The following is a 27489-nucleotide window of genomic DNA, read 5'->3' on the forward strand; positions in this document are numbered from 1 at the left end:
ACTGAAGCCTGAGGATCTGCTTGACAAGGAAATGAAAACCTGCTCCCCCCATCCTGCACCCCCACCTTGGCAGGCCTCCCAGCCCCTTCCTTCCATGATAGCAGCTTAGCTACTGTGCGGACTCCGGAGGCCAGGGATCAAAAATGCACGAAGGCCAAAGTGAAAATTGATTTGGTCCATTTATAGGTCGGTGATCTCAGGTCTGAAAAAGTAAACAACTGGCCGTCTCCCAAGAGAGTCCCAAATAAGTCATGGAACGTTTTTGAGCTGAGCAGACTATGCAAGTCATTCACTGTCTTTGTGATAATAAAGCAGGCTCTTGCTTTTTCAAAAATAGCCACACAATGCACATCCCAGCACGTCGTGGGTGATGCACACAGGTAAGAGGTTCCCACCCACGTGTCCTGCCCCACTGGTCCCACGCCCACCTTCCCGCGCTCATTCAGAATAGCCACCCCATCTGCATGACAAGACCCCACGGCATCCAGCTTGCACTCCTGCACACATGCGTGAACAAGCCTGACACTGCAGACCCAACGGCAGCAACATGCGAATGTGCTTTGTTTTAGGGTGCTTCTCAGAAGCGTATTTTAATAAGGAGTTTAAGAGATAAATTGCTGCTTAAATTGAATGGTGGTGGAGAGGCTTGGATTGACAGAAATTAGAAAAAAAAAATGAATCTTTCTCCCTAACATGAAATGTACCCTCTGAATACTCAGAATCATTCCACTTACTTCTCCTTCATCCTCACAGGGTTAAACATCGAGAAAATAGGAAATATGCCTTGAGCTCTGTGGTCTTAGGTGGCTCACTGAGGGGTTGCCCTCTAGGGTCGGGTTCTGAGAGGCTGTTGCGTGGAGTTGGGAATCTATCTTCTCCACCCTCCTGAAGAGCCGGGACAAGTCTTGAGAGAGAGAAATGGACTGTTTGAAGGGGCAGCCTTGCCAATCCAGAGAACTGCTTGAGTGACAAGCACCCGTGAAGATCAGGGCCCTGTTGGGAGCCAAGTCCTTAAGAAGCTACACTCTCCAGAAGATAGTTCTGAGAACCCCTAGAAGAGCTCTGGGAAGGACTTCACTCAAAATGCTTCCTAGGGCTTGCCTACTGCTCTTTCCCCACCTCACGTAGGAATGGGTTCCCCAGCCAAGACAGTCTTGAGCTGTTCTTTTCCTAATTGAGGTTCAGTTGATGTATAACTGGATTAGCTTCCCTCTACAACATAATGTATATGTTGTGGGATGATCACAGTAAGTCTAGTTAACATACATAGCATACATAAGTCTAGTTAACATAGCAGTCACCATACACAGTTACAGAATACTTTTTCTTGTGATACCTACCCTCTTCAGTTCAGTTCAGTCGCTCAGTCGTGTCCGACTCTGTGACCCCATGAATCGCAGCACGCCAGGCCTCCCTGTCCATCACCAACTCCCGGAGTTCACCCAGACTCAGGTCCATCGAGTCAGTGATGCCATCCAGCCATCTCATCCTCTGTCGTCCCCTTCTCCTCCTGCCCCCAATCCCTCCCAGCATCAGGGTCTTTTCCAATGAGTCAACTCTTTGCATGAGGTGCCCAAAGTACTGGGGTTTCAGCCTCAGCATCAGTCCTTCCAATGAACACCCAGGACTGGTCTCCTTTAGGATGTACTGGTTGGATCAGGAGACACAACTGCAAAGATGCAGTCCAAGGAGCTCTCAAGAGTCTTCTCCAACACCAAGTTTCAAAAGCATCAATTCTTCAGCGCTCAGCTTTCTTCTTAGCTTTCAAACAAGCAATGCGGTATTGTTAACTATGGTCACCGTTCTGTATACTACATCCCCAGGGCTTTTATAACTGGAAATCTACCTTCTGATCTATTTCATGCTCCCCACTACTCCTGACCTCTGGAAACCAGCAGTCTGATGTCTGTTTTGATGACTTCTGTTTTTTAGATTCCACGTGTGTGATACCTCAGTTGGTAAAGAATCTGCCTGTAATGCAGGAGACCCTGGTTCGATTCCTGGGTCAGGAAGATCCCCTGGAGAAGGGATAGGCTACCCACTCCAGTATTCTTGGGCTTCCTTTGGGGCTCAGCTGGTAAAGAATTGGCCTGTAATGTGGGAGACCTGGATTCGATCCCTGCATTGGGAAGATCTCCTGGAGAAGGGAAAGGCTACCCACTCCAGTATTCTGGCCTGAAGAATTCCAGGGACTGTGTAGTCCATGGGGTCACAAAGAGTCAGACATAGCTGAGCGACCTTCATTTTGTGTGATTTTACAGTACTTGTCTTTCTCTATCTGACTTATTTCACTTAGCATGATGTTCTTTAGGTTCATCCATGTTGAAAATGGCAAGATTTAATTCTTTCTTATGGCTGAGTCATATTCCATTACATACATAAACCACATCTTTATCCTTTCATCTGTTGATGGACATCTAGGTTGCTTTCATATCTTGACTATTGTAAATAATGCTGCTATGAATGTCAGGGTGCATGTATCTTTTCTAATTAATGATTTCATTTCCTTTGGATATAGTCCCCAAAGTGGAATTTCTGCATCATGTGGTAGTTCTATTTTCCTTAAAAGGAAACTTCATATTATTTTCCATGGTGAATGCACCAATTTATATTCCCACCAACAGGGCCCAAAAGTTCCCCTTCTCCACATCCTCGCCAGTACTTAACTCTTGGCTTTTGATGATAGCCTTTCTGACAAGTGTGAGATGATATCTCATTGTAGTTTTGATTTGCATTTTCCTGATGGTGAGTGATATTGAGCATCTTTTTCTGTGTCGGTTGGGTATCTGTATCTCTTCTTTGGCAAAATGTCTATTCAGATCCTCTGCCCATTTTTAATCAGATTGCTTGTTTTTTTGCTATTGAGCTGTATGAATTCTTTATATAATTTGGATATTAGCCCCTTATCAGATATATGATTTGTAAATACTTCCTTCCCTTCAGTAGGCTGCCGTTTTGTTTTGTGGATGGTTTGCTTTCCTCTGCAGGCCAAGAACGTTTTAAATTGTGACTATTCTGCCAAATTTCCCTACAACTCCACTGGCAGTCAGGTGCCAGCTTCCTGAGCTCTCACCAACACAGCGCTGGCTAGGCTGTTTGCTCTGCCATTCTAACAGGTAAAAATGATAACTGATGATTTCACTAGGCACCAATCTCATTCATCTTGTATGTGTATGTCTAGGAGTATTTCCTTTTCTGTGAAACATCTGTTCATGTCCCTTGACAATTTGTCTATCAGATTATGGTCATTTTCTTGCTGATTTTTAGGAAACTTTTATATATCAAGGAAATTAGCTATTGTGACAGAATATGCTGCAAATTTCCCCCATTTTATCAATATTACTACATTTTTACTTTACAGTACTTTTTCAATACACAATTTTACTATTTTAATGTATTCAGATGAATCCAATTTCTCTCTCTCTCTTTTTGTGGCTATACTGCATGGCTTATGGGGTCTTAGTTCCTTGACCAGGGATTGAACCCAGGCCCTGGCAGTGAAAGCACCAAGTCTTAACCACTGGACCACCAGGGAATTCCCTAAATTTGTCTAATTTATGACAGTTTTTGTACAATTTATCTTGCTTGTTGAATTCTGGGTTTTGTGTCATCATTAGAAAGGGTCCCCCACTGAGAGAGTTTTAAAAGTTAACAAAACAGTTTTTTTTTAAGATACAGTTTTCATTTTTATATTACTTTCAGTATCCCTGCCCATGCTTTGGAATACTCTCAAGGAAAACAAATCATTGTTTCGGGGTGGATTTGATTTTTAGAACAATTTCATAATCATTGGAAAGCAAATGGATAATACCATTTTGGGGATAAAATCAAGGGTGGCAATAAAGTCATGAGGTGATTCCCTAAAGGAATTTTCAGAAAGTGTCCAGAGTCATCACAGGTCAGTAGTATAAATACCACATCTCCCAAGGTAAGCACTGTGAGAAGCCACACTTGGGTGTGCAATTTCTGGTAAAGCTGTTTTTAAATGCCTTGTTTGGAGACCATGAACTGTGAAGAGGGTTCATCCTCATAGAGAAAACTCTGTTTTCTACCCCTCCACTCTCCCCTCAATCTGCTGTCAGTGCCTCACGCTGAAACCAGATGGGTGGGCCTTTTCCCACCAGACAGTTCTCTGAGCCCAGCTGGGTGTCCTGCAATTCAACTCCATCTGATACCATCCACCCAGAGATGGAGACAGCGCCAGACCTCGCAGCTAAGGGTTCAGTCCTACACGATCGCCCGCCCTCCAGAGGCCCTTCTCAAGTCCAGGTACTTGGGATCGGACCTGTGCTTCCGATCGACCAGCTCTAAGTCAGACGTCCCCACAACGCCCACCCTCAGATTCTGTAGTTCGCTAGAGAGGCTCACAGAATTCAGGAGAACAGTTTACTCCTTATTGCCAGTTCATCACACAGGATACAAACCAACAGGCAGATGGAAGGGACAGGAGGGGAGAGCATAGGGGAGGGTGTGGAGCACCCACACTCCCCGGGCATACCACCCTCCTGGCACCTTATCACCCTGGGAGCTCTCTGAACCCCGTACTCTGCAGATTTTTATGGAGGCCTAATTATATAGGTTTGGTTGACTAAGTCACTGATTTCCAGCCCCCATCGCCACCGCAGAGGTTGGGCCTAAAAGAGGCAGACTCCCTGAGCACTCTAATCACTTGGTTGGTTGCCCCAGCAACCAGCCACCACCCCAGTGGTTACCTGGAGGCTTGCCAAAAATCACCTCATTAACCCAAGTTCAAGTATGATTGAAGGGGCTAACAGGACTGAGGATAAGAGACCAAATACAACAAAAGATGCTCCCGCTGCTCTTATGTTTACAAACTCCCCAGAGTTTGGGCACCTATGAGCCAGGAACAGGACAAAGACCAGACATATATTTTGTTCTATAAATCATGACATCACAGTCCTGGAAAGAAGCTTTAGATGGGCAGGGGTCCAACAGCCCTGTCTTCAATACTGTAAGGGTTGGGACTCCATGCTTTCATTGCCCAGGGTGCAAGTTCAATCCCTGGGTAGGGAACTAGGAGCCGGCAAGCCAAATGGCATAGTCTAAAAAAAGTAAATAAAACAACTTGAAAGGTTTATCAGAGCCTGGCCCTGCCTGCGTGGCTCCAGAGGCCAGAATTCAGACTCATAGAGAAGCTGGTAATGGGGAAAGATGTCCTGAAAGAAGATGGCTCTTGATTCAAGGGCCAGCATTCAAGTACCCGAAAAGGCCTCCCTGCTGGGGGGTGAGAGGTCAGCATCGGTTGCCTCCCTGGCTGCTTCATACTTCCCACTTCCTTGGATTCACCTTGAAAATTATGTTGAGTGTGTGGCCAGATAAGCAAACCACATGCTGCGTCCCTCAGTTCTGAGCTATAATAACAACCATGGCCTGTGTTGATGGAGGGCTTACTGGGTGTCAGGCATGAAGTCAGCAGTCCATCATGTAGCTCAGAGGCCGGGATGTCTGAGCTGAAGGTCAGTGACAGGAGATGAAGGGGGTCCCTTGCACCCAGGTCCACAGGCTTCCAAACCCCAAACTGGTGTGCCTCCCAAGTTAAGAGTGTCTCCAGATGAATTTTTCATCACATCAGGCCTTGAATGTAGCTATTTATCAAAAGTGGGTTTCCTTGCTGGAGAATCAGTCATTACAATACTCATGAGCATGGACTATTTAGAAAAATAATCAAAAGAAATTTTTAAAAATTAGCTCCAGGACTTCCTTCGTGGTCCAATGGTTAAGAATCCACTTGCCAATGCAGGGGACTCGGGTTCAATCCCTGGTCTGGGAAGATTCCACATGCAGTGGAGCAAATAAGCATGTGAGCCACAACTGCTGAGCCCTTGCTCTGCAACTACCGAGTCTGCACCACAACGAGAGGGGCCACGACAATAAGAGGCCCGTACACCACAAGTGGAGATGGCCCCCATTCCACAGTTAGAGAAAGCCTGCACACAACAGTGACGACCCAGCTCTGCCAAATAAAAAATATTTGTAAAGAATCACATTTAAAAAAAAAGAAAAAAACCAGCTCCAGGCTTGACTGCCTCTGTCACTTTGATAGTCCAGATGTCTTGCTTTGCCGCATTATTGACTAGTGGATACAAGCTTCTCTTTAAGAGCCTGAGTGCAGCCTGTAAACCTCAGTGTCTGCCCCGGGTGGATGTGGCTAAGAAGCAGACATCTCCAGTTCGGCACCCTCTCCGGAAGCCTCTTTGAAGGTCAGGAGGGCGCCAGAGTGGTGCGTTTGTGGCACAGAACACAGGCAGTGGGATGGCTCCAAACATACCTTCCAGGACGTGAGGTGATCAGCATATGTAGCTGATGGTTCTCCAGACCCACTGGAAAGCAGCTCCAGATTGAATGGGTTTGCACAGGAAAATGCTGGAGTTCAGGGCCTGCAGATACTTGTTCTACAGCAACAAGGGGAGAGGGGAATGTAAACCAGGGTTTTCAGCTTTCTCTTCCCTTTAGAGAAGAGATTTCAAGTAATTATTTTAAGTGACTCTTCATGCATTTGGAATATTATTTGGCAGTAAAAATGGCATAATCTATAACATGGATGAAGCTTGAAAACATGAGGCCAAGTGAAAGAAGCTAGACACAAGAGATCACATATTGCATGATTCTGTTTACACAAAACGTCCAGAATAAGCAAATCCACAGAGACGGCAAGCAGACTGGGGGTTGCCTAGGGCTCTGGGTGGGGGTGGGGAGAACTGGGAGTAGCTCCTAACTGGGGGGTACAGGGTTTTGCGGGGTTGATGAGAAGGTTCTAAATTTAGATTATGGTGATGGTGATGGTTGCATGACTCTAAAATATTAAACGCTGTTAAACACTACTGAATCAGGCTCTTTAAGGGGGTAACTTATGGAATATAATTATAAAATGGTATAATATACCATATATAAAATCTCAATAGTTCAGCGTGCTGAGTGCCCAGTTGTTCAGTCATGTACAACTCTTTGTGACCCCATGGACTATAGCCCACCAGGCTCCTCTGTCCATGGAATTTTCCAGGCAAGAATACTGGAGTGAGTTGCCATTTCCTTCTCCAGGGGACCTTCCCGACCCAGGGATAGAATTTTAGTCTCTCACGTCTCCTGCATTGGCAGGATGGTTCTTTACCACTGCGCCAAAATAAAGCAGTTTGAAAAATGAAGACTGGAACTCTGGGAAGGCAGCTACCTAGAACAGCACATTTCCCCTAGAAAGTTCCCTTTGTGCTTAACCACATCTTATCATTTTGTTCCAGTCTGAAAGCACAAGGGCCTTTCTTCCTTTTTCAGCTCCTGCTGCTGCTGCTGCTAACTCGCTTCCGTCGTGTCCGACTCTGTGCGACCCCATAGACGGCAGCCCACCAGGCTCCCCCATCCCTGGGATTCTTCAAGCAAGAACACTGTAGAGGGTTGCCATTTCCTTCTCCAATGCGTGAAAGTGAAGTCGTGTCTGACTGTTAGCGACCCCATGGATTGCAGCCCACCAGGCTCCTCTATCCATGGAATTTTACTGGCAAGAATACTGGAGTGGGGTGCCATTGCCTTCTCCATATATAGTCACTGCTGCTGCTGCTGCTGCTGCTAAGTCGCTTCAGTCGTATCCGACTCTGTGCCACCCCAGAGACGGCAGCCCACCGGGCTCCCCCATCCCTGGGATTCTCCAGGCAAGAACACTGGAGTGGGTTGCCATTTCCTTCTCCTTTCAGCTCCTAGGCATTAAAAAAAAAAATTGATTTCTCTAAGTTTACTTACTTTTAATTTAATAGACATATAACACTGTATTAGTTCAGTGTGTACAACATGGGCTTCCCCAGTGGCTCAGATAGTAAAGAATTTGCCCACAATGCAGGAGACCTGGGTTTGATCCCTGAGTCAGGAAGACCCCCTGGAGAAGGAAATGGCACTCACTCCAGTATTCTTGCCCGGAGAATCCCATGGACAGAGGAGTCTGACGGACTACAGATCACATAGAGTAGGACACGACTAAGAGACTAAACAGCCGTAGAACGGCAGTACAAGGAATGATTCAATACTTGAATATATTGCAAAATGATCACCACATCTCTAGTTACCATCCACCACCTCACATAGTTACAAGATTTTACCCTGGGGTTTCCCTGGTGGTCCAGTGGTTAAGAATCTGCCTTGCAATTCAGGGGACACGGGTTCAGTCCCTGGTCCAGGAAGATCCCACATGCCCCAGAGCAACTAAGCTGGTGAGCTGCAGCTACTAAAGCCTGCAAGCTTAGCGCCTGTGTTCAGCAACAAGAGAAGCCACCACACGGAGAAGCCCCCACATGATGACAAAAGAGTAGGCGTGCTCTCTGCAGCTAGAGAAAGCCCTCCACAAAGACAAAGACCCACCACAGCCAAAAGATAAATTAATAAATCTTTTTAAAAACTTATCCTTTTTTTCTTGTGATGACAACTTTAAGATCTACTCTCTTGCGTGGGTGCATGCTCAGTTACTCAGTCGTGTCCAACTCTTTGCAACCCTGTGGACAGTAGCCCACCAGGCTTCTCTGTCCGTGGGATTCTCCAGGCAAGAATACTGGAGTGGGTTGCCATGCCCTCCTCCAGGGGCTCTTTCTGACAGGGATGGAACCTGAATCTTTGTGTCTCCTGTACTGGCAGGCAGATTCTTTACCACTGAGCTACTTGGGGGAGAAGGGAATGGCAACCCACTCCAGTATTCTTGCCTGGAGAATCCTAAGGACAGAGGAACCTGGTGGGCCACAGTCCATGGGGTCACAGAGAGTTGGACACAACTATAGTGACTTTGCACACATGCATGAACCTGGGAAGAGCCAAGATCTACTCTCTTAGCCACTTTCAAATACACAATGCAATATTAGTACCTATAGTCCTACTGTGTGTTACATTCTCAGGACTTTTTAAATTTCTTTATTTATGGCTGTATCAGGTCTTCATTGCAGCCTGCAGGCTTCTCTCTAGTTTAGACTCGTGGGTTTGGTTGCCTTGCAGCATGTGGGAGCTTGTGCAGCCCGCAGCATTGGAAGGTGGACTCTTAACCACCGGGGAAGTCCAGAAGTTTGCACCTCTTCACCCATCTCACCCACCCTCAATCCCCTACCTCTGGAAGCCACCAAATCTGTATCTATGAGATTGGGTTTTTTTGTTAGTTTGCTTTGTTGTTTAGATTTCACATGTTAGTGAATTCATGCAGTACTTATCGTTCTCTGTCTGAGTTATTTCACTTAGCATAACATCCTCTAGGTCCATCCGTGTGGTCGCAAGTGGCAAGAAGATATCTTCTTTTTTCTTCCTGAGTAGTATTCCATTGTATACATATAAACATCTTTATCCATTCATCCATCAGTGGACACTTAGGCTGTTTCCATATCTTGGCTATTGTGAATAATGCTGCAATAAACATAGAGGTGCATATATCTTTGAATTAGTGTTTTTGTTTTTCTAGATGAATACTCAGGAGTGGAATTGCTGGCTCAAACAGTAGCTCTATTTTTATTTTTTAAGGAAATTCCATACTGTTTCCTATAGTGGCTGCACATTCCCAGCAACAGTACTCAGGTTTTCCCTTTCTTCACATCCTCACCAACACTTTTCTTTTCATGCACTTGGCCATCTGCATGTCTTCCTTGGGAATCATTTATTCAGATTCTCTGCCCATTTTTTAATCAAGTTGTTTGTTTCATTTTTGTTTCTGTTTTTGCTTTGCTATTGAGTTGTATGAGTTATTTATATATTTTTAATATTACCAGATATGCAAGTGATTTTCAAGTATTTTCTTCCATTCAGTAGGTTGCATTTTGTTGTTGATGGTTTCCTTTGCTGTGTGGAAGCTTTTCAAAATCTTGTACACTGGAAATTGTAAGACATTGATGAAAGAACTTGAAGAAGACACAAGTAAATGGAAAGGTATTTCATGTTTATGGATTGGAAGAATTAATATTGTTAAAATGTTCATACTACCCAAAGCAATCTAAAGATTCACTGCAATCCCTATCAAAATTCCAATGGTATTTTTCACAGAAATAGAAGAGTCCTAAACTTTGTATGGAGACACAAAAGACTCTGAATAGCCAAAGCTATCTTGAGAAAAAAGAACAAAGCTGGAGGTATCCTGAGCTATAATAACAATAACATAATGATCAAAATGTTGTGGGATGGGCATAAAAACAGATACATAGATCAAGGGACCAGAATAACAAGTCCAAAAATAAACACATGCATATGTGGCCAATTAATTTTCAACTAAAGAGTCAAGAATATACAATGGAAAATGGACAGTCCTTTCAATAAATGGTGCTGGAAAAACTGGAGAGCCAAAAAAAAAAAAAGAAACTGAACCACAAACTTACACTACACACAAAAATTAACTCAAACTGGATTAAAGACTTGAACTTGAGACCTGAAACCGTAAAACTCCTAGAAGAAAACAGGTAGAAACTCACTGATGTCAGTCTTGGCAATGATTTTTTTTTAATCTGACTCCAAAAGCAAAGGTCATAAAAGCAAAAATAAACACTAAACAGGAAAAAGCTTCTACGCAGCACAGGGAACTAGCAATTATCTGAAAAGGCAACCCCTAGACTTTTTTCAGTCTCCTCATGGTCTCCCCTCAGGCTGAGAGGATCCCCTCCCACTTGAGGTGAGAGGTCAGGTCAGCTCCTTCCTGGTGAAGCCCTGGGTCATGCAGGGGCTAGACTCATGGGGAAGGGCACTCAGCTGCCCTCCTGAGTCATAAAAGATTGCCTAAAAGAAAGCAAGAGAATTGAAAATCCAGAGAAGAGAGACACTGACTTTACCTCCCCTCCCCCCAGATTTCCTTGTGGAACCAAGGATTCTCTTGTTTCCCAGTAAGAGTGCCTGGTAGGACTCCACCCAAAGCAAACAGCAGGGCTAAAGGGTTAGCAAAGCAAATAAGGTTTCAGCAAGAAACCTTCCTTCGCTTCCCTGTTGGGTGGACTCTTCTCACTCAGAACCTCAGCTGGAATTTCTCTTCACTGAATGGATCTCAGGAGAAACTCAGTATCGCTTCCTAGAGGCCTGGATTTTCAAAAGCTGCCTGTTTGACATAGCCTGTTTTTGGTACTTAAGCTTTCTAGCTTTTACTGCTGACCTAGGGAATTTTTTTTTTTTGAAGAATATCTTTATTGAGGTATTCTCCTGTAGTAAAATGTACCGGTCTTAAGTATAGAGTTCAAACAATTTTGACAAATACAACCTGTAGCCTACCTTAGTCTGTCACCCCAGAAAGTCCCCAGACAATCCCCCTACACTTGGCCCCTGGGGGACTGTTCTGAATTACATCCCAACACATTCCTTTTGCCAATTCTGGAACTTTGTGTAAATGAAATGGTGCAGTTTGTGCTCTTTTATGTCTGGGCTTCTGTTTGGCATCATGTTTGTAAGACTCACTGGTGTCGATTCATTCCTTTTTACGGTTGAGTTAATATTCCACTATTTCAATATCCTACACATTGTCTCTTCACTTTCCTATTGATAGTCACATACGCTATTTCCACTTTGGGGTAGTAGTGATAAGGCTCCTGTGAACCTCCTTGCATTTTTTATAGACATACATTTTTTATTTCTCTTGGATGAATACCTAAAAGTGGAATGGTCGGGCCACATGCTAAGTGTCTATCTGACGATTTTATAAGAACCTGCCGGCACCCCACTCCAGTACTCTTGCCTGGAAAATCCCATGGACGGAGGAGCCTGGTAGGCTGCAGTCCATGGGGTTGCGAAGAGTCAGACACGACTGAGCAACTTCACTTTCACTTTTCACTTTCATGCATTGGAGAAGGAAATGGCAACCCACTCCAGTGTTCTTGCCTGGAGAATCCCAGGGGAGCCTTGTGAGCTGCCATCTATGGGGTTGCACAGAGTGGGACACGACTGAAGTGACTTAGCAGCAGCAGTCACACCGTTTCCAGTGTGGCTCTAAAGGTTACTCTGTGGCTCTAAAGGTTACTCTCCCTTGAGCTGCATGCTTCCGTCTCTCCATGCTATTGGTAATTTTCATGTTGAGCATTGTAACAGGTGAGTCCTGGGGCCTCCTGGGGTTTTTATGTGTATCTCCCTGATGTGACCTAGTGAATTTTAAACAGGCTTCAGGAATCCAGCCCAGGCCAGCCACCTCTCCCACTCAGTGCACCCTTGCCTGCATGCGGCAGATAGAACCACAGGGATTTGCTCTATTTGGAGTATAATCACGGAGCCTAGCATGGGAGGCCATGCTGGGGACATGGGGCGCTCTCGGAGGAGCACATGTTCTAGGCCAGGGGCAGCACCCTCTATAAAGGGCAGATTCAGGGCCCACAGCTGACATCAGTCACGATGCTCAGCTCTGTCGTGGACATGTGAAAGCAGCCTAGACGAAATGCAGAGGAATGAGTGTCACTTTATTTGTAGACAGTGAAGTTTGGATTTCACCTAATTTTCATATGTCATGAAAATTATCTTTCTTTTGATTCGTTTCAATCATTTAAAAATGTAGAAAGTGTTCCTAACTTGAGGGCCAGACCAAAACAGGTGGTGGGCCAGCCCGGGCCGAGGGCAGGCAGAGGCAGCGCCCTGAGATGCAGCTTGAAGCCAGGCCGGCAGCCTTCACAGCAAATCTGCCCCGCCAGGAAGAGGCTCCCCAAGGGTGAGGGCTGTGGAGGGCGAGAACCAGACCAGGAAGCCTGCGGATGTCGGCTGTGTGTCCTTCACCGCCTCTCACAGCCCCACAGGCAGCTCCCAAGCTTCACCATTCTGGCACTGCTTCTCTCTCTCCACCCCCAGCTCTCTCACTGACCCTGGCTCTGACCGCTTCCCCTTCGGCCTGGTCACCTTAGAATGCCTGCCCATTAGCTACAGGGGGGCCTGCCCTCACCTGTCACCTCAACTCCCCCAGGTCAGCCTGGACCTGCTAGGGAGGGATTGAGACTGGTTTAGCAAGCTCACCTGGCCAGGGTCGTGGTTTGCAGAAGCTGTGCTGAGCTCAACCTTCTGTTGAGGGACTGGCCAGTCCGCCTTGTTGGGGGGATAGTTCTGGGGAGTATCTGGGAGGCAGGGGAGTCCATGAGGAAACTACCATGGGAATCCTGGCAAGAGGACCCAAAGGTGTAGCTGAGGATGGATAGATCAGATCAGATCAGATCAGTCGCTCAGTCGTGTCCGACTCTTTGCGACCCCATGAATCGCAGCACGCCAGGCCTCCCTGTCCATCACCAACTCCTGGAGTTCACCCAGACTCACGTCCATTGAGTCAGTGATGCCATCCAGCCATCTGATCCTCTGTCGTCCCCTTCTCCTCCTGCCCCCAATCCCTCCCAGCATCAGACTCTTTTCCAATGAGTCAACTCTTCACATGAGGTGGCCAAGGTACTGGAGTTTCAGCTTTAGCATCATTCCTTCCAAAGAAATCCCAGGGCTGATCTCCTTTAGAATGGACTGGTTGGATCTCCTTGCAGTCCAAGGGACTCTCAAGAGTCTTCTCCAACACCACAGTTCAAAAGCATCAATTCTTCGGCGCTCAGCCTTCTTCACAATCCAACTCTCACATCCATACATGAACACAGGAAAAACCATAGCCTTGACTAGACGAACCTCTGTTGGCAAAGTAACGTCTCTGCTTTTGAATATGCTATCTAGGTTGGTCATAACTTTCCTTCCAAGGAGTAAGCGTCTTTTAATTTCATGGCTGCAGTCACCATCTGTAGTGATTTTGGAGCCCAGAAAAATAAAGTCTGACAATGTTTCCACTGTTTCCCCATCTGTTTCCCATGAAGTGGTGGGACCGGATGCCATGATCTTCATTTTCTGAATGTTGAGCTTTAAGCCAACTTTTTCACTCTCCACTTTCACTTTCATCAAGAGGCTTTTTAGTTCCTCTTCACCTTCTGCCATAAGGGTGGTATCATCTGCATATCTGAGGTTATTGATATTTCTCCCAGCAGTCTTGATTCCAGCTTGTGTTTCTTCCAGTCCAGCGTTTCTCATGATGTACTCTGCATAGAAGTTAAATAAACAGGGTGACAATATACAGCCTTGACGACCTCCTTTTCCTATTTGGAACCAGTCTGTTGTTCCATGTCCAGTTCTAACTGTTGCTTCCTGACCTGCAAACAAATTTCTCAAGAGGCAGATCAGGTGGTCTGGTATTCCCATCTCTTGAAGAATTTTCCACAGTTGATTGTGATCCACACAGTCAAAGGCTTTGGCATAGTCAGTAAAGCAGAAATTGATGTTTTTCTGGAACTCTCTTACTTTTTCCATGATCCAGTGAATGTTGGCAATTTGATCTCTGGTTCCTCTGCCTTTTCTAAAACCAGCTTGAACATCAGGAAGTTCACAGTTCACATATTGCTGAAGCCTGGCTTGGAGAATTTTGAGCATTACTTTACTAGCGTGTGAGATGAGTGCAATTGTGTGGTAGTTTGAGCATTCTTTGGCATTGCCTTTCTTTGGGATTGGAATGAAAACTGACCTTTTCCAGTCCTGTGGCCACTGCTGAGTTTTCCAAATTTGATGGCATATTGAGTGCAGCACTTTCACAGCATCATCTTTCAGGATTTGGAATAGCTCAACTGGAATTCCATCACCTCCACTAGCTTTGTTCATAGTGATGCTTTCTAAGGCCCACTTGGCTTCACATTCCAGGATGTCTGGCTCTAGGTCAGTGATCACACCATCATGATTATCTGGGTCGTGAGGATCTTTTTTGTACAGTTCTTCTGTGTATTCTTGCCATCTCTTCTTAATATCTTCTGCTTCTGTTAGTTCCATACCATTTCTCTCCTTTATCGAGCCCATCTTTGCATGAAATGTTCCTTTGGTATCTCTGATTTTCTTGAAGAGATCCCTAGTCTTTCCCATTCTGTTGTTTTCCTCTATTTCTTTGCATTGATCACTGAAGAAGGCTTTCTTATCTCTTCTTGCTATTCTTTGGAACTCTGAATTCAGATGTTTATATCTTTCCTTTTCTCCTTTGCTTTTCGCTTCTTTTCTTTTCACAGCTATTTGTAAGGCCTCCCCAGACAGCCATTTTGCTTTTTTGCATTTCTTTTCTATGGGGATGGTCTTGATCCCTGTTTCCTGTACAGTGTCACGAACCTCATTCCATAGCTCATCAGGCACTCTATCTATCAGATCTAGGCCCTTAAATCTATTTCTCACTTCCACTGTACAATCATAAGGGATTTGATTTAGGTCATACCTGAATGGTCTAGTGGTTTTCCCTACTTTCTTCAATTTAAGTCTGAATTTGGCAATAAGGGGTTCATGGTCTGAGCCACAGTCAGCTCCTGGTCTTGTTTTTGCTGACTGTATAGAGCTTCTCCATCTTTGTCTGCAAAGAATATATAATCAATCTGATTTCGGTATTGACCATCTGGTGATGTCCATGTATAGAGTCTTCTCTTGTGTTGTTGGAAGAGGGTGTTTGTTATGACCAGTGCATTTTCTTGGCAATACTCTATCAGTCTTTGCCCTGCTTCACTCCGTATTCCAAGGCCAAATTTGCCTGTTACTCCAGGTGTTTCTTGACTTCCTACTTTTGCATTCCAGTCCCCTATAATGAAAAGGACATCTTTTTTGGGTGTTAGTTCTAACAGGTCTTGTAGATCTTCATAGAACCATTCAACTTCAGCTTCTTCAGCGTTACTGGTTGGGGCATAGACTTGGATCACTGTGATATTGAATGGTTTGCCTTGGAAACGACCAGAGATCATTCTGTCATTTTTGAGATTGCATGCAAGTATTGCATTTCGGACTCTTTTGTTGATCATGATGGCCACTCCATTTCTTCTGAGGGATTCCTGCCCACAGTAGTAGATATAATGGTCATCTGAGTTAAATCCACCCATTCCAGTCCATTTCAGTTCACTGATTCCTAGAATGTCAACATTCACTCTTGCCATCTCTTGTTTGACCACTTCCAATTTGCCTTGATTCATGGACCTGACATTCCAGGTTCCTATGCAATATTGCTCTTACAGCATTGGACCTTGCTTCTATCACCAGTCACATCCACAGCCTGGTATTGTTTTTGCTTTGGCTCCATCCCTTCATTCTTTCTGGAATTATTTCTCCACTGATCTCCAGTAGCATATTGGGCACCTACTGACCTGGGGAGTTTCTCTTTCAGTATAAAGAGACTAGAAACACTGGGAATAAATGGCTAGAGGCACCAGACTTCCTTTTGGAGGACCAGCTCTAGAGAGAGAGAGTCCTCGAGAGCTCAGGAGAGAAGGTGCATCCACCAGGCCTGATGTTATCGGCACCTGATTTGGGAATAGGCAGGAAGGAAGGCACTGGCCTAGAGAAGGATCTGGAGCCCTGTTGGGTGTGCAGGGAGGGCGAGGAAACAGGATGAGGTGAAGAGAAAGATGGTGGAAGGCCCTGGGCTGCATACGTGACCCCCGCCCTGGCCCTGCCCCAGGATTACACCACTACACCCACACCGGGTGACTCCTATGTGTGCCATAAGGAGATCGCACACCACGTGCGATTAAGAGCTTTCCAGAGGCCATGGAGACACCCTTCACCCTTCACTTAGCTGTGTCCACCCCTAAGGCTCAGCACCAGCCTTAGATCTGCAGGCCTAGAGACTGGCCAGTCCTACACCCTCATGTGAGTGGAGTCCTGAAGTGCTGCCTTCTCTCACGCAGCATTGTTCCTCTATGCTGTTGGATGTGGGCCATCGTTTTCATGGCTCTGGGCTATGCAACCGTGGGAATATGCCACAATTTATTTAGCAGCCGAGCACTGGTGGGCATTTGCGTAGTTTCCAGTTTGGGACTGTTTCGAATATTTGAATGTTACGGGCATTTCTGTACGTGCCTTTTGGTCGGCTTAAGCATTCATTTCTGTTGGGTATTTTCTTTGGAGTAGTATTGCTGGGTCAGAGGTAGGTGTTTGTTTAGCTTCAGTGAATGCTACCAGTTTTTTCACGTTCCACCTACCTGTCAGGACTCCCGTTGATGCAGAAATCACAGAGGCTAAGATAGGATCGAGGAGGAGCTGCGGGAGCAAGACAAGCCAGGGACGGGAAGATGGCCCTGGGGCACAGCAGCAGAGAGTGAGTGAGGGGGTCCCAGCCCAGGACCTTCAGGTAGGAACTAGCTGAGAGGCTTTGGAGAGGGTAAGGAGCAGGTGGAGACGCCGTCTCGGGGCGTGGACAGGAGAGAGATGCTGGGAGGAATGGGCCGCAAGCCCAGGACCTCACCCTCAGCTTTGCGCGTGGAAAAACTCAACAGTACTCCTCACTCAGGCGTAGGTACTCCGCCCCTTCTGCGACCCCGCCCTCCATCAGGCCCCGCCCCTCCGGCGGCCCGGCCCCGCCCCTCCGGCGGCCCGGCCCCGCCCCTCCGGCGGCCCGGCCCCGCCCCTCCGGCGGCCCGGCCCCGCCCCTCCGGCGGCCCGGCCCCGCCCCTCCGGCGGCCCGGCCCCGCCCCTCCGGCGGCCCGGCCCCCTCCAACAGGCCGCGCCCTGCCCGCGGCCCTGGCGCGGCGCGCAGTCGCGCCCGCGGCCCCTCCTCTCCTTGCCGCCGCGGCGCACTGCGCAGGCGCGGCCTGGCAGCTAGTGAAGCCGCAGCATCCCTAGCGCGGGTGTGTCCCAGCGGCTCGCCTCGTCCTCTTCCTGCTCGTCGTCCTCCTCGTCCTCGTCCTCCCGGGCGGCCGGCGCGATGGCAAAGCCGCTGACGGACGGCGAGAGGCGGAAGCAGATCAGCGTGCGCGGGCTGGCGGGGCTGGGCGACGTGGCAGAGGTGCGGAAGAGCTTCAACCGGCACCTGCACTTCACGCTCGTCAAGGACCGCAATGTCGCCACGCGCCGCGACTACTACCTGGCGCTGGCGCACACCGTGCGGGACCACCTGGTGGGCCGCTGGATCCGCACGCAGCAGCGCTACTACGAGCGGGACCCCAAGGTGAGGCGCGCCGGGGAAGAGGGCGCCCGGGGGAAGACGGCTGCCCGGTGGCTTGGACAGGGAAGCGTCCGCCTGCAATGCGGGAGATGCGGGCTCGGTCCCCGGGTGGGGAAGACCTTCTGGAGAAGGGCACGGCAGCCCAGTCCAGTGTTCCTGCCTGGAGAATCCCATGGACACACGAGCCTGGCGGGCTGGGGTACGCGGGGTCGCAGAGAGTCGGGCATGACTGAGCGAATCTCTGTCTTTATGTCTGTCCCGGGTGGAGAGAGACCTCGGTGAGGAGGGACCTCCGGGGTGAGGAGAGACCCCCAGGTGAGGAGGGAACCCCCCCTGAGATGGGGAGAAAACCCGCACCCCCAGGTGAGGAGAGACCCCTGGGTAAGGAGAGATCCCTGGGATGGTGAGAGACTCACAGGGTGGAGAAGGACCTCTGGTGAGAAGAGACCGCTCCCACCCCGGGTGAGGAGAGACCCCAGTGAGGAGGGATGGACCACCCTTGAGATGGGGGGATACCGCCCCCACCCCTTGCCCTGGGTGAGAGGGGACCCCTGGGTGAGGAGAGATCCCTGGTGAGAAGAGACTCTGGGTAAGGAGTGACCGCTGGGGTGAAGACACACACACACACACGCACAGGTGAGGCGGCCCTGCACACACACGCACACCCGGGGGGTGAGGAGGCCCTGCACACACAGGCACGAGGCGGCCCTGCACACACATGCACACCCGGGTGAGGCGGCCCTGCACACACATGCACACCAGGGTGAGGTGGCCCTGTACACACACGTACACCCGGGTGAGGCGGCCCTGCACATAGCTTCGTCTACACCTGCACACCACACGCTGAACGCCTGAAGCCGAGCGGGGGGCCTGCTGTCCGGTGGTGGAGCTGGAGTCACCGGGAAGCCTCTGAGACTGAGGCCCTCAGGGATGGGCCCTGCCTTCCAGGAGCGCACACCTGCTCTGGAGAACTTCTCTTAGCTGAAGGTTGGCAGACAGTAAGGAACTGTTGATTCTTTTTACATTTTATACAAGCATAGGTTTATGGTAGATGAGTACAAGGTGCACAAGAGAGAACTTGTTCATCACGTCCATTACTAACTGTGTTAAGAATCCAGGTGTATGTCTTTCTGCATCCTCTCCTGTTCTTGAATATATATGCACACCTTTCAAAGCATGTTGAGTGTACAGTTTTGTGGCTCTTCTGTTTCATTCAACATTTGTAACACTTGTAGTTTTTCAACAACTTTCCGAGTAAATATGATTCTTCAGTATCATTGATAGTTTTCAGTCTGATGCATATGTCATAGGCTTGGCCAGGCCCCTGCTGCCAGTTTTGTTTGTTTTTTGGTTTTGTTTCTTGCTTCTCAACCATGGAGCATTGTCCCCTTTGTTTTATACTAATGTAGAGTGAAAACTGATGAGGGAAAGACACAGCTGTAGACCTGACACCAGTTTGCAAAGTTTGATTTGCAGTAGACACCTGGGCACTGGGCAGTTGCTTTGTTGATAGTGTTTTTGTAGGGTGTTAAGAAATGTTTATAATTGCTAAGTCTGAGATCGGTTGCTTTTCCAAGCTTTTTCTGGGGCACTCCTTTTTCTAAAAGAGTAGTGGTAAAAAAGACAGATTTGTTAGAATACTAACCAGCCTCTTGGTGTTTAGTATGCAAGACAGTGAAGTCACACCAAATGGCTAAAACAGGTTATTTCAACAAGGGCTTGGGTCGACTTTGCCAAGGAAGCTGGCCAAGAGGCAGGGCTCCCCCAGAATTCCCTGCTGGTGGCAGAGCTCCACTTTGAAATATCATTGTTATTCATACAGCAGGTGACAAGCTACATTTCTGCCTGCACACTCAAGGGCATTTCCCTGCAGCTGAACCAGAATGTACCACAGCACCCAAGGGACCCCTTAGCGTCTTTATTCTATGTTTAGATCCAAAAAAGACTGGTGATGGGCTCAGGGATTGCAGAAATAACCTTTCCTGAACAGGATTAAATTCCTCTAACAAAACAGGTTTGCTGATCCTCACTGATGGCTAGGGTGGCCATAGGCATAAACATTCCTCTTTTAAGGAAACCACACAGCCTGTAAATGGAAGGTTGTTTGCCTCTCCTGGATAAGAAGGTCCTTTGAAAGTGGAAACTTTGAATTTAACTGCTTCTGTCTGTCTGATCCATGTTGAAAATAGGCTCATCATTTCCTTTTCCTGCAAAAGTTACATGTTTGCTTGTAAAGCAGGGGTCACCAACTTTTTAGGGACCAGGGTCTGGTTTCATGGAAGACAGTTTCTCCAGGGCCCCTGGTGGGGTGGGAGGGGATGGTTTCTGGATGATTCAAGCACATTACATTTGTGCACTTTGTTTCTATTATTATTACATTAGCTCCACCTCAGACCCTCAGGCATTAGATCTCGGAGGTTAGGGAGCCCTGTTGGAGAGGACAAGAAACCATGTTGGAAAGGACAAGAAACCCTGTTTTGTTAGAGGAATTTAATCCTGTTCAGGAAAGGTTATTTCTGCAATCCCTGAGCCCATCACCAGTCTTTTTTGGATCTAAACATAGAATAAAGACTCTTAACGGGTCCCTACGGTGCTGTGGTACATTCTGGTTCAGCTGCAGGGAAATGCCCTTGAGTGTGCAGGCAGAGATGTAGCTTGTCACTGCAACACCTCTGATGCTGGGAGGATCAGAGCATGAGGGAAGATGTGAGGGCTCCCAGAAATAATCCTGCAGAGCCACATCCCCACCCTAAGCACGGCCTCAAGGATCTGTACCATTACTTCAGACTTTGGCAGCCTGACGATCTAAACAATAATCAGACTGCTTTTATTTAATATTTTTATTTACTTAAAAACAGTTATCCAGGTCCTTGTGGTTATTGGAGACAAAAATTTGAAAACACAGATAAGCCAAAAGGATACATTAACTGTAGTCTCGCCACCTAGTGATAACAATGTAAATGCTACAGACGTCTTGTGTTCCGCATCTCTTTTTCTGGGCAGGTAGAGACACTTGTTTTTATTACACAAAATAGTGCAGTGCCATGCTGCACCTATTGTTTCGTAACTCTTTCAAGCATTCTATTTTTGGTAATAGTAGAAACAATTGAAGCTCAGTGCTCAGAGGAAGAGTTTTCAAGTAAGCTGCCTGGGAAGGCAGCAAGTCAAAATATCTGGCTAAAATTAAGAGGTCTGCACTTGGCAGGACTCAGCGCTTAATTCTAAAGCGGCTCCAGGAGACTGAGGAGATGGGGAGGTCAGGACTCCACTCCAGACTCGAGAACGGAGAGGAGCTGGGTGGTAAGGGATGGCTCACACAGATCCAAGCCCCTCAAGACCTGGCTTTACCACTCAGATTGTTCCACCTTGGGCTGGGGTAGATTTCTTTCTTCGTTTTTTTCATCTTTAAAATGAGGAAGGTCAAGCTAGGTAATCCATTTCTGAGTCCCTTTCCTTTCTAAAACATCATAGTTTTGTGTTTGCTGGTAAAATGTTTCCATTTTACATTGACATTCAGTCCAAAAAGAATTTGAGAATGCTTGAGGAAGACATGACATGGGCTTCCCTGGCAGTCCAGTGGTTAAGGATTTGCCTGCCAGTGCAAGGGACACAGATTTGATCCCTGGTCTAGGAAGATTTCACATGCCTCTGAGCAGCTAAGCCCATGTACCACAGCTGCTGAGCTCGTGTGCAGCAACTGCTGAAGCCCAAGGCCCGTAAAGCCTGTGCTCTACAAGAGAAGCAGTGAGAACCTCTGCAATGCGCAGAGCAATGTGCTCTGCAGTGAGAAGCCCGAGCACCACAACAAAAAAGACCCCGCACAGCCAAGAATAACAAGTAAATAATTTTTTTTTTAAAAAGATACAATCAATACAAAAGGCTCAACTTCATAGAAAACCTCAAAGAGAAAGTTGGGGCAAAAGACAGTAAGGGTAGGAAAGTGGATTAAGTTTAGGTGTAAAGTCAGGACACAAAATGCCAACCTAAGTTCTGGCAACAGAGCACATGGCAGGTCATGTGCAGTTATGGGAGTCCTCAGTCTCTACTAGAGATTCTAGAATGGCAGGTGAGAGATTGCTTCTGTGGATCTCTAGAGCAGACGTTGTACAAGGTGGACAGCTGGCCCGATGGCACCCCTGCAGTGGATGGACTGGTCAGTTTACCATGGCTCTTCTCCATGAGCTCTTGGCAGAACCATCATGGTAGACTAAGAAAAGAAGCTCTACCACTGGGCCCAAGCTCCTATCTTAAATATTTCTAGTAAGATAATCATAAATAATACAGTCAGTCTTATGGTTTTACTGGATTTGGTATTGAAGGAAGATAATTTGGAGCAGTGTTTTATACCCTTGGCTGCCCACAACCCCCACTTCTGAACTTCTGTTCTAATAAGGCAAGAGTGGGACCAGCACCGGGATCTTTTTGACCCAGGCAGCGGTTCTGACGTGTTTGCTGTGTTTGCACTCTGTGGTTCTGGTTGTGGCTGTGGTGTTCTGATGGGTTTGCACTCATCTGTGTGAACTTGATCTTGTATCCTGTGGACAAGCCTCCCTGATAGCAGAGAGCTCAGAATTACTTTCTGTGGCCAGAAGCTGGGGAGGGGCAGCTGGTTCGTGTTGCTGATTACCCTGACAGCTTGCCGAGTGGAAGGTTGGGTGAAGCCACTGTCTATGAGATGGGGAAACTCTGCGTGTGTGCCAGTTTCTCATAGAAGACAGCCTAACCTCTGCTCCTTTAGGCTGTGATGGTTCATTTTCTGTGTCAGCTTGGCTGGGCTATGGAGCCCAGATATTTGGTCCGATATTAATGTGGATGTTTGTTTGAAGGTGTTTTCTGACTAAACATGAGAGTAATGTTTAGTCAGTGGATTTTGAGGAAAGTAGTGTCTTCTGTAACGTAGGTGGGCCTCTATTCAGTTGAAGGCCTAAACAGAGCAAAGACGGACACCCCATTTGGAGTCCAGATGCCACTCCTCCATGCCTCACCTCTCCAGATTTTGGTCTTGAACCTCTGTGATTACGTGACCCAGCTCCTTAAATAAATCTGTGTGTATGTCCTGGAGATTCTCTTTCTCTGAGGAGCCCTGACTTATCCAAGCTGCTGTAGATGGCAGGCCCTTTGTATCTTTATGAAATTTTGTAATCCATCTCACTTCTGTATCCCAGCCCTTTGTAGATGATTTTTTAAATTTTATTTTTTGTCTGCATCACATGACATATGGGATGTTAGTCCCCCCCCACCAGGGATCAAACATTTGTGCCCTACATTGGGAAGGCAGAGTCTTCATCACTGGACAGCCAGAGAAATCCTTGATGATTTTTTAAATGTTTATTTTGCATGATTCCAGACTTTCAAAAGTTGCAAGAATGATGTAAGAATTCCCATATGTTCTTTATCCGAATTCCCCATTTTTAACTTGTTTGTTATATCCTTCTCTCTTTATAAATACAATTTTTTTTTCTGTGAACCATTTGAAAGTAAGTTTTAGACTTGATAACCAACACTTTCCCTCTACAAACTCAAATATGTGATTGGAAAAAAATCAGGGAGACTCCCTTATACTAGCAGAGCACTTAGAAAAAACTTGGGGTGTTCACACCATCACAGTGTTGTCACCTGAAGATCTTACTCGGCTTTGTTGGTTGTCCCACTGATAAGAAATACAAGTAAGAAGACTGAGAGGACTTTATACATCTTTTCAGATGTACCTCCTTCCCCACCCTACCCCCACCCCCTCATTAAGCAGAGCAGGCTCTAGCCCATATGGAATCCCATACATTTTAAGACACGAAGCAGGTAAATAGCAGGCAATAGATGGTTAGCTTTTTCTACCTTGTAGAGAAGGGGGTTCTTAGAATATGGCGAAAGGGCAGGAGAAATGAATACAGAAATTTAGAAAGGTGATTGGATGACAGAAAGGTTTCGCTAGATCTTCTGGAATGGGAATTACATATAATTTCAGTTTTAGCTGAGTGTCTTTTCTCAGCCTTGAAACATCACTTCAAGGTGAAAGTAGCTCTGTTTACTGGGCTTCCCAGGTGTCGCTAGTGGTAAAGAACCTGCCTGCTAGTGCAGGAGACATAAGAGACATGGGTTTGATTCCTGGGTCAGGAAGATTCCCTGGAGGAGGGCATTTCAACCCACTCCAGTATTCATGCCTGGAGAATCCTATGGACAGAGGAGCCATAGGGTCGCAAAGAGTCGGACACGACTGAAGCGACTTAGCAGGCACACACAGCTCTGTGCACAGCACTGAGTCATAACACTGAGTCACAGGTGGAGCTTGACATGGTCCAGATCATTTAATATAAATTGATCAGGCTCTGGCTATCAGTCAGTGACAAGGAGGCCTCCATGACTGTCTGGCTCTGGGATGGGTCAAGAGGACACTTCATAGGTAGGGCTTAGCAGCATGTGAGGTAGACGGCCCAGGACTATAAAATTGACGTCATGGAGCGCAAAGTGAATCTGTTCCCTGCAAAACTAAATGATCTCTAAGATCCCTGCAGGTTCTCAAACCCTGTAATTTTATCCTATTTTACATTTCGCAGATTTACTTTGAACAAACATACCTGCGTTCTAATCCTAGGTAATAGTACCTAAAGTAAAAAAAAAAAAAAAAAAAGAAGTTTGTGGTCTTCATTGAGATACAGCCTGCCAATTAGGGGAAACCAAGATTCCTTGGGATTTGACTCCAAAGGAACATGCTGAGTGTGACTTTGTAGGTTAGGCCCTAAGACGTGTGGTAGATACCACCCTTCCTCTTCATGTGAGCAGAGTTGTGGTTTTATATAGAAAGCCATTTTCTCCAAAAAGCCCCTTGGACGCAGTGGCATGGACGTGGAGACGTGCTTAGGACAGGAGTGAGCCTCAGCTCTCTGGCCAGTGGGGGCCATCCCCCCTCCATAGCAGCTCTCGTCTTGCAGTGGGATAACAGACACAAGGGGGCCTCCGTGGCTTTGGAGAGGCTGGGGGGGCCCACCAGAGCTGACCTCTGTATTGGGTCAGTGATCAGTGTCCCTGTGTCATGTCAGGGCCAGTTCTGTCTGGCAGGAGCCTCTCTGTGCTGGGAGGGCAGCTGGTGAGTTAAGATGACAGGAGACTGTGCGGCTGCATGTTCCTGGCACAGATAGAATCCGGTTCTTGGTGGCGGGGAAGTAGATTGCCCCAGTCTGCACTCAGCTTCATTGCCCTGAGTGTTGAGAAAGTTCTTTGTTTCCTCTTCCTGCAGAGCGTTCAGACCTTGCTGTTAAACAAGGGCTCTAAACACACTTTTAGGAGAGGGAGAGTAAATGGAGGTCTCAGAAAGCCCAGTTCTATTATTAGTAATCTCAGTTCTATAGAGAGATTGACAAATGAGGCTGTATCTATTTATATTAAACTCCATGTTCATAGAGTTCATTAACTCCTGAGACTCTTTGTGAAGTCGCTCCGTCGTGTCTGACTCTTTGCAACCCCATGGACTGTAGCCTACCAGGCTACTCCATCCATGGGATTCTCCAGGCGAGAGTACTGGAGTGGATTGCCATTTCCTTCTTCAGGGGCTCTTCCCAACCCAGGGATCGAACCTAGGTTTCCCGCATTGCAGGCAGATACTTTACCATCTGAGCCACCAGGGAAGCCCTCTAAGACTCTTTAGGAGATTAATATGCTGTATAATATTTTCATTGATCATGTTTTCATCTGTTTTTGTCAAAGAGCTTTGTTGATGGTTTTCTGTGATGTTATCTGTTGGGGTGGGCTCTGCATGTAATAAATAAACTCAATTGAGAAAAAAAAATCAAGGCTGCCTCTAGGCCATATAACACTTGTTACAGCCATATTGCAAAGAAGGAACCCAGCCAAAAGGTTCAGTGACCTAGTTCAGCCCTGGAGATGGCCCCCTAGAGGTGTGTGGCAAGGTTAAGGGGGCCCTGCTGTTCTCAGGCTCCAGGAGATGAGTATCTGGTCCTCAGTCAGAACCCCTGAGCTGGGAGGCCCTGTCCAGAGTTACAAAGATGGTGCTGGGACACTGGGCTGGGCCTGGCGGGCTGTGGGCCCACAGCAGCAGAGTTTGGGGCCAGCAAGTATTGGCCCTTTGCAGGTGAGCCCCCAGGCTTTTTCTTGGACCATGCCTGTGCCCTCAGCTGTTTTTGTTTGTATTTTCCAGAATTACCACCCTGTTCTACAGGTTCCACACCCCTCCCCAAAAATCTGGCCTGGTGAGGGGCCCAGCATTGCTGAGTCCAGGGTGGACATGGTGCTCTCAGGGACATAAAGGGACCAGGTCACCCCATCTGCCGGGAAGGAGCCAGGATGGGACCCAGTCTGTATCATTCAAATGTCATCGGCCAGCTTCTCAAGAACTTTCAGTTTTGATGGCTTCACACCAAACTATCTTAAGGAAACTGGGGAAAGCAAAATCAACATGTGTGGTGAAGTTATAAAAGTACTCCCCACACAGGCAAAAACAGCAGCAGAAAACAAGGCACAGACCCTGAGACCAGAGCTCTGGCCAGGCGGGGCCTACAGAGGTGCCTGGCACAGGGCTGACCCTGCTCGGTCCCTTCTGAGTGGGGACAGTGCTTGGGGGTCCCCAGTGCCATGGCTGTCCCTGCTGTCGTCTTGTGCAGGGAGCCATAGGAGACTCTCCCGGGCCTCTGTGCAGAACTGAGTACACTGCTGAACCCTGGACACCCGTGTTCAACTTGGGAGGAAAGTGAAAGAGAGTCAAAGATTTTAAGGCTGATTACAACATTTTATGCCTCAGCACCCATCTCTTAGGAAAAGAGATAATCAAGCTATTTTCCTGGTGCTAGTAAAAAGTTGGAAAGATCAAACTACAACTTTTAAAATACATATTTGTATGAATAGTTTCAGGCAAAAAGAAAACATCTCAACCATATCCCTGACCTGCCAACTTATAAAACCTCTCGGGAGAACCCCAGAAGGAGGCCGGTGGGGGAAAATGCCCCTTGTGTGTGCCTGGGAGAAGGGAATGTTCACAAGATGTTCACTCGCTCAGACAGCTAGGCACTGTCATCTCGGTGTGTTTGCCCGTTGGTTACCAAGCCCCGTGGGAACCCCATAAACTAATAAATCAGCTCAAGTGTAGGGTAAATACCATCCAGGATGATGAAAGGTCAGGAAGAGGCAATGGGCCGTGAGCAGCAGTGACAGCCGTGGTGGGTGGAGAGAAGCTTGTAACACTGTGATGAGTCTGTGACTTAAACGACACTGAAACAGGGATGGGAATTTTGAAGCCAGGCATTCATATGATAAAAAAAATGTGGAAGAAAGGCTATCTGAGACTGAAATCTGTACTTTTTTTTGGTATGCATACATGTTCTTTCGATTTGTAGATTTGATATGTATGGAAAGTTTTCTTAAATTATATTTTTAAAAAATACATTTCTTTATTTGGCTCCACTGGGTCTTAGTGGTGGCATTCAGGATCTTTAGTTGTGGCCTGTCAGGTCTGGTTCCCACCAGGGATCAAACCCAGGCCCCCTGCATTGGGAGCGTGGAGCCTTAACCCCTGGACCACCAGGGAAGTCCCCCCAAGGCCTTACTCTGGATGGCTGGAAGCAGCATGGAGGTCCCGTGTAGGA

General features: G+C 47.1%; 1 protein-coding gene across 2 annotated transcripts in view; it reads left to right on the top strand.

The window, feature by feature from the left end:
* Positions 1 to 17527: 17527 nt before the first annotated feature.
* PYGB (glycogen phosphorylase B) overlaps positions 17528 to 27489 on the top strand; it is a 34596-nt gene continuing 24634 nt past the window's right edge. The window contains exon 1 of one of the 2 annotated variants that reach the window (XM_070381191.1): positions 17528 to 17902. In XM_070381191.1, coding sequence (XP_070237292.1) covers positions 17660 to 17902 — 243 coding nt within the window. In that variant the 5' untranslated portion in view covers positions 17528 to 17659. The remainder of the gene's footprint in view (positions 17903 to 27489) is intronic. The other variant, XM_070381192.1, reaches the window with a different exon arrangement.

The sequence above is a fragment of the Bos mutus genome, chromosome 13 (assembly GCF_027580195.1).
Source record: "Bos mutus isolate GX-2022 chromosome 13, NWIPB_WYAK_1.1, whole genome shotgun sequence".
In the NCBI taxonomy this organism is placed as follows: domain Eukaryota; kingdom Metazoa; phylum Chordata; class Mammalia; order Artiodactyla; family Bovidae; genus Bos; species Bos mutus.